The sequence below is a fragment of the Leopardus geoffroyi genome, chromosome E1 (genome assembly GCF_018350155.1).
Source record: "Leopardus geoffroyi isolate Oge1 chromosome E1, O.geoffroyi_Oge1_pat1.0, whole genome shotgun sequence".
NCBI lineage: Eukaryota > Metazoa > Chordata > Mammalia > Carnivora > Felidae > Leopardus > Leopardus geoffroyi.
In genome coordinates, this window is record NC_059330.1 from 10,194,065 (window position 1) to 10,207,797 (window position 13,733).

The window sequence follows — 13,733 nt, forward strand, 5'->3', positions numbered from 1 at the left end:
TTGGGAATGCTTACTGCATTCATAACTTTTGTAAACATCCCTGTCATCTTTGCTCATGAACTTCCTGTCCTTTTACCCAGCATATTTTCCTAGAAATATTTTTTTTTCTCTCACATAATAATGAATAGCAGAATGTGAGCAGATGAAACTGAGTTCTGCCAACCTACGGACTTTTCCTATTGTCGTAGAGGAATGTTTTTCCAGTTTTTGTTAGAATTCTTCATCCTCAATAAGCATCTGAATGTCCGGAGAGTCTTTTAAATGACTAATGTGATTTTCTGTGCCTTATTTCTTGAGATGATCATTTTTTATTCACGTAGAAGCGATAGTTTGGCCCCTTCTAGAATCTTCTCTAAATATCACCAATGTGTCAAATGAAAGAAAAACAGGCTTACTTGGATTTCTTGCCTTTTTCAATAAATTACGGTTGCAGGCAGTGCCAGCCTACTGTGTCCCCTCACAGTGAGACAGCACCAATTCCGGTCCCTACTCAGATAAGGAATTATCAGCGCATAGAGCAGAATCTTACATCTACTGCCAGCTCTGGCACAAATCTGCACGGTTCTCCAAGGTAAGCTAGCGTTCTCTTTTCTTCCTTTTCTTTTAAAAAATGTGTTGTTATTATTCAAAGATCTGTTACTTTCCGGGGCACCTGGCCGGCTCAACTGGTGGAGCATGCGACTCTTGATCCGGGGGTTGTAAGTTCAAGCCCCACGTTGGGTGTCAAGATTACTTAAAATTAAAATCTTTAAAAAAAAAAAAAATTGTATCCTTAGAAATAGGAAAGAGACTGCATCCATAAATTGGTACAAAATGTTTTTGAAAATAATCAAAATCAAAAAGACCTCTTGGATGTTATAAAATATAACTGAAATAGATAAAAATAAATGTTGGAAGACAAAGTTGAGGCCGTATCTGAAATAGGTGAATCAAATAAAGAAGGTGGCAACTATGAATAAAATATATTCTTCAGGGGTGCCTTGGTGGCTCAGTTGCTTAAATGTCTCTTTCTCTCTCTCCTTTTTTTAATGTTTGTTTATTTTTGAGAGAGGGCAAGCGTGAGCCTGGTGGTGCAGAGAGAGAGAGACAGAGGCTCTGAAGTGGGCTCTGTGCTGACAGTGGTGAGCCTGATGCAGGGCTCGGACTCAGGAGCCACCAGATCATGACCTGAGCCAAAGTCGTATGCTCAACCAACTGAGCCACCCAGGCACCCCAGATGTCTGTCTCTTATCTCAGTTCAGATCTTGATCTCAGGGTCATGAGTTCAAGCCCCACACTGGGCTCCACACTGGGCTCCACACTGGGCATGGAGCTTACTTAAAAACAAAAAAAAAAAAAGAAAAAATCTTCAAGTGTTAATTAATGTAGGCATTCCAGAAAGAACAAGTAAAATGGTGAAGAAGAAAATTTCCAGGAAATAATCAAGAGAAAGTTTTCTAGGATTGGAGAACACAAGATTTTAGGTTAAAAGGGCCCACCTAATGTAGAGCTCAGTGAATGGAAGAAGATTCATAGGATGTAAACTGAGAAAACTTCTACGAAGAGCATTTTGGCAGTATCTGTGAAGATTATTAACGGATGTATCTTTTGAACCCAGCACTCTAACTTCTGGCAATTTATTCTATGGATATACAGTCCTTGCCTGTGTATGAAATTACATATACCCAGGTCGTTAATTGTTACAATAGCAAAGGATGAGAAGTAAACCAAGTTCCCACCAGTAAGTGACTGCTGTAAGGTCCACCTGTGACAACAGAGCACCTTCCATAAAAAGAGGAAGGAAGCTCTCTGTGCACTAAGGTAGAAACATTTCCAAGGTATTTTATAAAATGAAAAAAGCAAAGTGATAACAGGATTAGCAGTGGTTTTCAAAGTGTGGTTCATGTGTGGCTCCCTTCCAGAAGGTCCATGAGGTCAAACCTGTTTTCATAATGATACTGGGACATCGTTTGTTTTCTCTCACTGTGTGGACATGCACTGATAGTGCAAAAGCAATGACGTGCAAATTGCTGGTGCCTTAAAATGCATCACGGTGGTGGCACCCAACCACACTGTGAGTTTTTGTATATTTTGCCACCCGCACTGTGGTACCAAGGAATGTCTTTAATGAAGCCTCCAAAGTTATTATTTCTCTTTGGAAATCACCACCTCGAGTGGCATGTGGGCATAAAGCACTGTTGCTGCAGATTGGAGGAGTTGTCTTAAGGAGAAGCTCTCGTGTGATTCAGTTGCAAGCTGAACCATAGCCCCTTTTTCACGGAGCGCCATGTTTTCGTGAAAGAGCAACTGACAAACTCCAGCTGTGGGCGTCTGGCGGCTCATGAGCCAAGTCTGCCACCACCCAGAAAATAAGTAACGTGAAATGTGAGCTCTCGAGCAAAAATTAGAGTTTTTGAAAACTCTTGATTCACTGCTGTGATCTTGACAGCTTCTGCTATGCCTTGACAGCCACTTCTGTTAAGGTTTCTGGTGATATTTTGGTATGAATGTGACTTTTTGATACCCTGTGATGTGGTCGACATTTGGAATATCAACCAACATTTTTCAAGTGACCGAATGTTTAAAAACCATGCATAGATAAAATACCCAGTCCAGGGGCTCCTGGGTGGCTTAGTTGGTTGAGCGTCCAACTTTGGCTCAGGTCATGATCTCGTGGTTCGTGAGTCCGAGCTCTGTGTCGGGCTCAAAAGAGCAAGATCCAGTCCAAGTACAAGGGACTTTGCAAAAGATTAGAGTCTAATGTAATGGAGTACAAGATTTCATTGAAGTAGTTTCAGATTCTACATTGCAGCTAATCTTTTTTAAATGTCCATTTGCTGAGTTTTGGTATAGTATCAAAGATGAGCATCACAATTATTTGAAAAGGCTACCAAGGGGCGCCTGGGTGGCGCAGTCGGTTAAGCGTCCGACTTCAGCCAGGTCACGATCTCGCGGTCCGTGAGTTCGAGCCCCGCGTCGGGCTCTGGGCTGATGGCTCAGAGCCTGGAGCCTGCTTCCGATTCTGTGTCTCCCTCTCTCTCTGCCCCTCCCCCGTTCATGCTCTGTCTCTCTCTGTCCCAAAAATAAATAAACGTTGAAAAAAAAAAAAAAAAAGGCTACCAAAATATTCCTCCTTTTTTTGAGGAGGAAGGCTGTATAAGGCTGTATTTTCTTCATGTACATCCCCCCATATGTACTGTGTTACATAAAAGATTGAATGCAAAAACCACTATGAGAATCCAACTGTCTTCTATTGAGCCAGACATAAGAGATCTGAAAAAATGTAAAACAATGCCATGCTTCTCATGAATGTATTTTATTTGGAAGATATAATTAATTTTCATAACCTTATGTTACATGTAATAAGTTTGTTACTTTTAATGAATTACTAGTTACAAAATTTTTTTCAGTTTTAACTTCTCATACAGTAAATATCAATAGGTATAAGTTGCATGAACAAAAACTCTGGGACATTCAGTAATTTTTAGGAGTATAAAGGGAACCTCAAACCAAAAAAAAATTGAAAATAGTTAAATCAAGATGGAAGTAAGATTTTATTTTCAGTCTGTTTGCTTGTGTGTAAATTAAGGAATTCTGGAAGGATATGTTAGAAACTGGAAATAATGGTAACCTTTGGAGTAGGATTGAGGAAATGTTGAGAATCAGGCAGACAGGGTACAGGATGGGAGGGAGACTTCATGCCATGTAATTTTATACATTTTACATTTGTTCCATGTGACCATACCATATATTTTTAAAAATTCTGGGTAGCTCAGTTAGTTAAGCATCTGACTCTTGGTTCCGGCTCAGGTCATGATCTCACGGTTTCATGAGTCCGAGCCCCACGTTGGGCTCTGTGCTGACGGCGTGGAAGCTGCTTGGGACTCTCTCTCTCTGCCCCTCCTCCACTTGCTCTGTCTCTGTCTCTCTCAAAAAAATAAAGTTTTAAAAAAGAAAATTCTATTCCATGGCAGATTGTCAGGAAGTTTTAGAAAGAAAAAAAAAAAAAAGACAGAAATAGAGTCCTAGAACCTGCCAGAGAGGGAACAATTTTATTTTTCTTTTCAGATCTGCAGCGGTACGAAGGTCTAACACCAGCCCTATGGGCTTCCTCCGGCTGGGATCCTGCTCCCCGGCACCCGCAGACACGGTGCAGACAGTTGGACGGAGACTCTCCACTGGGTCTTCCAGACCTTATTCACCTTCCCCTTTGGGTAAGGAGAGCAAAGCTGTTGTTTTCAACTTTTTTTATTGGCTGTGACAAATCTGACGCGACGCTCTTTATGTCAGTTGTGACGGTGGCTTGTGACGACAGTGACTCTCAGCTGATGGGGAGCCGTATCCTTCCCCCAGCTCCACCCTATACCTGGCCCCCGCCTGGGCATCTCTGTGTAAATTTGTTAGGACCGCTACTGGAAATGTAACAATAAATGAATCTTACGGATAAAAAGTCTCTCCATTGGGCTTGGGCTGTAAACACACAACATCGGAAACCCTAGAGGAAAGTGCGTGAAACGCCTACCCACTTAGCACTCTGATTTACGAGCAGTAGAAGACAATAGTGTGCCTTGCGTGCTGGCTCGTGTTCTCCAGAGGACTCCCAGCCCTGGGAGGAAGATGGTAGCGGCTTCGTCACAGATCTTCCCGCCTCTCGTGGAAACCGTGCGCAGGGCAAGGGGGATGCTAGAACAAGCAGGGACGCGGCAGCAGCAACAAACCAGAAAACGAACCTTAAACCACAGTTCCGGTGGAATCGAGAGAGAAAGTGCTCCAACTTCAGGATATAAGCAAGAGAGGCCGAAGCCGCTGAGGTGGCAGAGAGCGTGAGAGACCTCACCGGTGTGGTGGGGAGGGGCAGGGGGTGCAGAGAGGGCCCGGGCAGCAGGTCTTAAGGCCTCGTGGTGCAGATCCCAAACTTGCCCCCCCCCCCGCCCCCGCAAGGTATATGAATGTATTTATGTATTTCTTACTTGTAAAGAAGAGGGCCCCACCCTCAGGCAAAACTGCTGGAGTAAGAGTGAGGGCACGTGAGGAAATTTCAGGAGGCAGCGGGGTGAGAAGGATGGAAGTGGTGCCAGGAGCCCTGATTCAAAAAAACACAAAACCATAATGATAATGTTTTTGAAAATTTATTTCTCCACCTCACCTGCAATGGTTTTGAGGCTGTTTCTTAGCTGAAAAATCTGCCCCGAACAAAATCCTGGCCCTCCTTCACCCCCTCAGCAGCGCTTGGGGCACTTCAGGGCCTCCGGAGACAAGGTCCAAGCCTTATGCTTGCACTCAAGGAGAAGGCCCTTCCTCGGGACCTAAGCGTCGCCTGCCCGCCGAGCTACTGGGTCAGTGCCTTTTTGTTTTCATAGACCCATGTCTCCTGCCTGCTTAAACTCCCTGGGCCTTCTCAGCGCTTCCTCCTGTTAGTTTGGGTTCTCAGAGGTGGATGCAGAGAAGGTAGCTGCAGGGACGTGCCACAGTGACTCGGGAGACACCTGGGATGGATCTGGGGTCGGGGGGCAGCAGGAATCTGGGGGAGCCCCTTCAGATCACCTTGCAGGTCTGACTCCTGGGAGGGGGAGAGGAAGCTAGGAGGCGTGGGCGGGGGCGTCTTGACTAGCGTGAGCTCTCGGAACCTTTTAGCCAGGCCCAAGGGGCATCCCCAAACACTGCATTGTCCAGGTTCCCCGACCTGCTGGAATGACCTGAATTAGTAGTGCCTCGCCCACATGCGGTGGTCGTTGTCTGGGAGCAGCCCTGGGGAACTGGCCTTGTCAGGAGCCTCAGGGATGGGGTGGGTGCAGAGGGACAGCAGCTGGGCTGTGAGTCAGCTGTGCCCCCTGCGGCTCTACCCGCCTCAAACACTGCAAGCTCTTGGTACTTCTCTGTCTTAAGTGACCTACCTGTTAACAGGCTTTAATTTGTTTACGTGGCTTCCTTTCCTGGTGATCTTGTTTCAAGGCAGAGTATATGGTAGCGTGCCCAGCACCCAGCACATGGGTCGCTCAGTAAGCGTCAGCAGAAATAAATCTCTGCCTAATCAAATTTTGTGAACTATGATGTACTGTGCAATTTGTGCATGTGTTACCTGTTTCCGTCCTTCGTTGGTTTTGAATCATTTCTCCTTTTCCCCATTTCCCCGTTCATAGTTGGTACCATTCCTGAGCAATTTAGTCAGTGCTGCTGTGGGCATCCTCAGGGTCATGAATCCAGGAGTAGAAACTCATCAGGTAGGAAATATATTTGGTGTACTAATAATTTTAATCCTGTTGTAAGTGGATTTGTATTATGTTTCTCTAGTCTTATCAAAAGAATATAGAACCGGCGTGAAATATTTTATCTGTTATCCTACTGTTTAGAATCTTGGTCTCATATGTTTTAGTGTATCATCCAATCTACAAAGTATTTCTCTTTGGGTAGATGATTCTTTTATGAAACTAAGTCTTGGAAGTTAAGTAACTGAGCTAAATTTTGGTCATTGTCACAAAGATCATGAAAATCAATCTAGAAAATGAAATTTCATTGTTTTGATTACTACTATTCTAGATAAGAGCTACCTGAGATAAACAGGAAATAGAGATGTTTATTTGCTTTATTATATAATATGTATATGCCTGAAAAGATGTGTGTAAATCACACTTTTGTAAGTCAAATTTTATTGTATGTGCATTTGAAGAGTTGGCCAATTAAAGGAATCCTGTGGTACTTAGAATATCACTCTTAGTTTTTCATATTTTGTGTTTCCCTAAAAATAAGTCTTAGGTAACTTTCTCCAAATCATAACACTTTGCTGTTAATTTTATTTACTTGAGTGTATATATGTGTACATACTTACACATGGGTACGTATACGTGCATATACACACACACATACGCACGGCAGTGCCCAGTTCTGAAAGATAAAATCCCAGATTTAGGAAGAGAGTAAGCTAGGAGTGGGCAGTAGCAGCAAAAGCTCTGATTTCTTTTTGAGAAGATGACGGTTATGGGTCACCAAGGAGATTTATAGATCCTCAGCATTATTGGTGGTAGTGTGGCTTGCAAGAAGCTCCAAAGAATTTGTAACTGAAGCTCCAGGCTTACGTAGTAGACCTTAAATTGGCCACAACAAGGTTTGTGTGGGGAATTCTCTTGCTGCTGCCAACTGCTTACCATATCAAAACCCTATTTTGGGGCACCTGGGCGGCTCAGTGGCTTGAGCATCTGACTCTTGATTTCAGCTCAGGTCATGATCTCGTGGGATCAAGCCCCCACATCAGGCTCTATTCTGACAGCCTGGAGCCTGCTTGACATTCTCTCTCTTCTCTCTCTCTGCCCCTCCCCTGCTCATGCTCATATGTGTGTGCTCGCTCTCTCAAAGAAAACCCCAAAAAGATCCTATTGATATGGTGTGCTCTTGATATGGTGTGCCCTTAAGAGGCAAGAATCTGTGGACAAGTGTTTTCTTTTTTTTTTTTTAATTTTTTTTTCAACGTTTATTTATTTTTGGGACAGAGAGAGACAGAGCATGAACGGGGGAGGGGCAGAGAGAGAGGGAGACACAGGATCGGAAACAGGCTCCAGGCTCTGAGCCATCAGCCCAGAGCCCGACGCGGGGCTCGAACTCACGGACCGCGAGATCGTGACCTGAGCTGAAGTCGGACGCTTAACCGACTGCGCCACCCAGGCGCCCTGACAAGTGTTTTCTTTGTAGAGAATATGGACTCTTTAGGTTATAAGTGAATTTCACTCATGAAACTGATAAAAAATGAATTATCCATAAAAAAATGAATTAGCTTGTTATTTTTAGACAAGTAAAATAAAATCCTAGAAAACTGTATTATCTAATTTTATATATATCTCTCTCCATATCTAAAGGGTTATTCTGGGTTGCTTTGAAAAGTTTCTTTTAGCTTCTACGTGAGAAAAGAGAATAATTACATTGGTATCCCCAAAGTATATATTCATATAAAGAGCAGGAATCATTTTGTTCAATATAGGTTTTTGTAGTTTCATTAACTTTAACAGTTTATGATATAGTTCTCTTTTGTGCTAATCAGACTATACATTAATCTGAGTTATTTGCTAGCTGCTGATAAAAACAGCCAACATACCCATCATCAGCTTCTATCTCCTGAGAATCCCAATGACTGTGGGCTTGTTACTGTTTTGTAAAAGATGCTTGAAAATAGTCTCTTGCCAAATAAACAGTTTTTTAAATAGCTCCTGAAAAATATGACATTTGTTAGAGTTCTCACTTTAAGAATTGTCTTCTTAACCGTTAAGTTTTGCCCCACACTTTGGGTGAACATTGGCTGCGTTCTTGGCAGGTTCTCCAGTGCCACAGGCCCAGTCACCACAGTCTCTCCTGTTGGGTGCTAGATTGCAGAGCGCCCCTACCCTCACTGACATCTACCAGAACAAGCAGAAACTCAGAAAGCAGCACTCGGACCCTGTGTGCCCATCCCACGCTGGGGTTGGGTACAGCTACTCACCTCAGCCCAGTCGGCCTGGTGGCCTTGGAACCTCTCCCACCAAGCACATGGGGTCCTCTCCTCGGAGTTCAGACTGGCTCTTTAAAACTCCTTTACCAACAATCATTGGCTCTCCTACTAAGGTATGTTTGTTAAACTCTTTTGTCAGTGTTAGGACTTTGTTAAATTAGCGTTTGTTAAATGGAGCATCGAGTGCCGGATGTTGAGCCAAGGTTCAGCAGTAGACCACAAGAGAAACTGAAACAGAGAATTCCATTCCTCTGTCTTGGCAGACGTACCTGGCATGCCTCGAGAGGCCACACGGGGACGTCAAGGCAGGTGCAGACGGAGAGAGACAGGACCTGGGGCACATGCCTTTATTAGCGTTCATGGATTGAGTTCTTTGGGGTTCCTGGGCTAAATTGGTCAATTAAAACCAAAAGAATGAGATTCTGGTAAGCTCCACAGGAGTCTTATCTATGGGACATATAAGGGGAAAGCCTGGGGGAGACTTTTGACGACCAGGGCTATCGGAGGAGTCCTATCCAGAACTTACATTTCCTTGTGACTGTGCAAACCGCTGTCTAGGCCACAAGCTTACATGAGGGGCTCAAGGTCATTTAAGGTCCTGCAGGCCATATGGCCACACAAATTGAATGCAGAGGCAGCAATACTGTGGAGTAGCCCAGCTGAACTCTTGACAGTAGGTCATGAGCTAGTGTATAGTATAGTTAAGTACAGTAGTCCTTACCCCCAGGGGATATGTTCCAAGACCCTCAGTGGACAGCTGAAACCACAGATAGCACTGAACCCTATATGTACTGTTTTTTTCTTATGTACACATACTTACGATAAAGTTAAATTTATAAATTAGGCACAATAAGAGATTAATAATAGTTAATAACAAAAGAGAACAGTTACATATGCTGCAATAAGAGTTATATGAATGTGATCTCTCTCTCTCTCTCTCTCTCTCTCTCTCTCTCTCTCTCAGAATACCATACTGTGGTCACTACAGTGGGATGTGATGATGTGAGATGATAAAATGCCTGTGTGTTGACATGAAGTGAGGTCAGTGATATAGGTGTTATGATGCAGTGTTAGGCTACTGCTGACCTTCTGATGATACCTCAGAAGGAGGATCATCTATTCCAGACCAAGGTTGACCACGGGAAACGAAACCACGGATAGGGAGACTCTTGTACACTAGGGAAAAGATTCGTGGTGAAAACAGCTACAATTTAATGAACACTTGCTGGGTGCCAGGCACAGTCTTAGTTTAGGCACAGTCTAAAGCCACTTTACTTCCTGAATGCTTTATACACATGATCCTACTTAATCCCAGAGAAAGGAAATTGAGGCTACAGGGTATGAACCAACTGTCCAGGAGTGGAAGAGCCAGTGTGTGAACCTGGGTCTGACTTGTGCTTCTGAGCGCCGCACCACGCAGCCTGACACCTCTGAATGCTGCCCGCATGGTAGTAACTCGCTTCCACATGTTTCTTCCTCAGACCACAGCTCCTTTCAAAATACCTAAAACACAAGCGTCTTCCAACCTGCTAGCCTTGGTTACTCGTCATGGGCCTTCTGAAGGGCAGTCTAAAGATGGGAGTGACCCACGGGAATGCTCTCATTGTCTCTTAGTACAAGGAAGTGAGAGGCAGAAGTCTGAGCAGCAGAACAAGGCAGTGTTTGGCAGGTAAAAGCATTTCCTTCCAGCCTTTGATATGAAAACTGTAATGGTACATATATTTCTGGTATAAAGACAACCAGACCAAATTGGTTTAGTAGCTGGTTTATGCCACACGGTTAATAATATGAACTGTGTACCCTTAGAATCTCTGAAAACCTACAGGTGCTTCCTGCAACTGTGAATACAGAGCTCTCACTGAATTTCCTGAATGTTCTATCTCTGCTTTTTGTTTATTTCAGTTATTGAAGTTCATCTCTGCCTTGAATTGTTTGGTATCTATTTTTTGTCTCCTTCTTCTCTGACTTCCCGTTAACCCTTTTGTGGCTTGGCTTAAATCCCCCTTATTATTTAAATGTCTGGATTTTTAAAGTATACTTCTCCGTTATTAACGCCATTCTTCTTTTTAGGTCTGTCAGTACTGGGAAATTATCAGATCAACAAGTAAAGATACCTTTAGGTGGACATCAGGGCAGCACAGACAGCTTAAATACAGAACGACCAATGGATATAGGTAAGACAAATGTGGTTTCTTTTTAGGCAGGTAATTTGTGAGTGCATGCGTTGGTTTCCTATAATTGCTGCCACAGATTACCACAAGCGTGTAGCTTAAAACAACATAAATGTGTTATCGTACATTTCTGGAGGTCAGAGGTCTGCAGTGGGTCTTACTGGGCTAAAATCAGTGTGTTGACAAGGCTGCATTTCTTCCGGAGGCTCTAGGGGAGAATGCATGTCCTTGCCTTTTCCAGCATCTAGAGACTGCCCTCAGTCCTTGCTTGGATCCCTTCCCATTGTGGGGAACCAGTCTAGACTCTGACCTTCTGTCTCCCTATTCTACCTTTAAAGGATGCTTGTGATTACATTGGACCCACTGGATAATCCAGGATAATCCCTTTATTCTAAGGCCAGCCGATTAGCAATTTCGGTTCTATCTGCAACTTTAATTACCCTTTGCCATTTAACGTAGCCTACTTATGGTTTCCAGGCATTAGAACATGGCCATCTTTGGCTGTGTGGGAGGGCAAGAGAAAGTAATGATTTCACCTGTCTGCTTCTGTTGACTCTTCATGAACCTACTGACCCAGATTTCTTCACCCACTCCTGTCATTTCATCTTCTTTCTCAGCACAACAAGATAGGGGCTCGTTAGGTATCTTGATGATCAACAGCTAGGAGTTAGAAGGAATTCTGGCCCAAGATTGGGTTATGTTGGTAGGATAATACTGGCCAAAGTGAGCTTAAATACACATATGCTCTTGAGCATTTCTTCTACTGTGAGTAGATCCTATAAAAAACGTAGGTCACTGAGATCCCCTGGCCTTTTCATAGTTGTTTCAGGGACTGTTGTGTCCACAGACTCACCTCTAGATTACTTGGACTGCTTGTCAAAAAAATAAAAACAAAGGGCAGGTTGCAGACCATAACCCAGACTTTTTAATCACATTTTCTGGGAATGGATTCTAGGATTCTGTATTTTTAATGAGCTCCCCACGTGATTATTATATACACTTAAATTTGAGAATCACTGTTGTAATCTCTTTGTTCTGGTTTTCTCTAGAATTTTTTTATTGACTCTCCCATTAGGAGAAGGAAATATTTCCAAAGAAGGAAATATCTGGATCATCAGATATCTGATTGAACATGGTTCTAATCCAAAGAGAATGCTCCACTCTTTTCTTGCTTGCATGGTTTCTGAAGAGAAGTCCGATGTAATTCTTACCCTTGTTCCTCTATAGGTGAGGTGTTTTTTCTTTGGCTTCTTTCAAGATTTTTTGCTTTGTCTTGATTCTCTATAGTTTGAATATGATAGGTCTAGGTGTAATTTTTTTGGTACTCATCTTGGTGTTCTCTGAGCTTCCTGGGATCTGTGGTTTGGTCTGTCATTACTACTTCATATATTTCTTCTATTCCTTTCCCTTTTTCTTCCCCTCTGATATTCCCATCATGTATATGTTATACTTTTGTAGTTGTCCTACAGTTCTTGAATATTCTGTTTTTGGTTTTGTGTTCATTCTTCTTTGTATTTGCTTTCCAATTTTGGAAGTTCGTGTTGACATATCTTTAAGCTAACTGATTCTCTCCTCAGCCATGTCCATCTACTGATGAGCTCATCAAATGCATTATTCATTTCTGTTTTGATGATTTTGATGTATAATGTGTCCTTTTGATTCTTTTGTAGAGTTTCCATCTCTCTGCTTATATTATCCATCTATTCTTACATGTTGTTTGCTTTTTCCATTAGAGTCCTTAGCATATTAATCACAGTTATTTTAAACTTCTAATCTGATAATTCCAATCTGCTATTTGTGAGTCTGGTTCTGATGGTTACCCTGTCTCATCAAACTAGTTTTACCTTTTAGCTTCTCTTTTAATTTTTTTGTGTGTGAAAGCCTGACATGATATATTGGATAAAAGGAATTGAGTTAAATAGTACGAGGTTTTTCGTTTTTCTGGCTAGGAGTTAGGCTATGCTTAGTGTTTCCTGTACCTGTAGGTGTCAGGCTAAACTTTTCTCTGTTGTTTTTGAGTTTCCCTAGATACCCTTCCTTAAATAACATCCGACCCTTGGCTAACTATATATTTTCTCCTAAGAGTTTTATATCTTAGCTCTTACATTTAGATCTGTGATTTGCTTTGACCTATTTCTTGTGGTTGATGTGATGTAGGAGTCCAACTTCATTCTTTTGTGTGTGGATATTCAGTGGTTCCTGCACTATTTATTGAAAACATTATTCTCTCTTCCATTGAATTGTTTTGCCAGCCTTGTAAAAAATCTATTGACTATAAATGCATTTATTTCTGGACTCTTAATTCTATTATATCAATCTATATGTCTGTTATTATGCGGGTACCATACTGCCTTGATTACTATAGCTTTATAGTAACCAAGGAAATGTGAGTCCTCCCCCTTTGTTCTTTTCCAAGATTGTTTTGGTTATTCTGGGTCCTTGAGTTTCCAATATGAGTATTAGCATCACCTGCTAAGATGAAATTTTTCCCTTGATTCACATGCTTTAACATATGAAAATCAATTAAGGTAATACATAACACTCAATATGCTAGGAATAGAAGTGAGTTTACTCACCTGATAAACCCACAACTAACATCATACTTAATGGTGAAAGATTGAATGCTTTTCCCCCAAGATCAGGAACAAGACAAAGATATTTGCTGTCATCACTTCCATTTTACATCGCATCAGTGGCTTTTGCCAGGGCAACTTGGCAAAAATGACTACAACAATACAACAAACAAACAAAACACCCAGCTTGGAAAGGAAGAAATAAAATGTCCTCTATTCACAGATGGCGTGATCCTGTATATAGAAAATCCCAAGTAATCCACTAAAAAACTATTTGAACTAATAAATAAATTCGGTAGCATGACAGGGTATAAGATCAATATCCAAAAATCCACTGTATTTCTTAGACACTGGCAAGAAACAATCTGAAAATGACATTAAAAAAACAATTCTATGTAAGATACCATCAGAAATAAAACACTTAGGGGGCGCCTGGGTGGCTCAGTTGGTTGAGAGTCCGACTTCAGCTCAGGTCACAATCTCACAGTTGGTGAGTTCGAGCCCTGCATCAGGCTCTGTGCTGACTGCTTGCTCAGA

The 13,733-nt window shown here is 42.3% G+C and overlaps 1 protein-coding gene across 4 annotated transcripts in view; it reads left to right on the forward strand.

Annotated features, from left to right (window-relative positions):
- Nucleotides 1–13,733, forward strand: part of ULK2 (unc-51 like autophagy activating kinase 2) — an 86,261-nt gene that overhangs the window by 56,257 nt on the left and 16,271 nt on the right. For 2 of the 4 annotated variants that reach the window (XM_045487529.1, XM_045487532.1), the window contains exons 15-20: nt 434–571; nt 4,048–4,193; nt 6,120–6,200; nt 8,279–8,565; nt 9,934–10,121; nt 10,523–10,626. In XM_045487529.1, the coding sequence (XP_045343485.1) occupies nt 434–571; nt 4,048–4,193; nt 6,120–6,200; nt 8,279–8,565; nt 9,934–10,121; nt 10,523–10,626 (944 nt within the window). The remainder of the gene's footprint in view (nt 1–433; nt 572–4,047; nt 4,194–6,119; nt 6,201–8,278; nt 8,566–9,933; nt 10,122–10,522; nt 10,627–13,733) is intronic. The other 2 variants (XM_045487530.1, XM_045487531.1) reach the window with 2 other exon arrangements.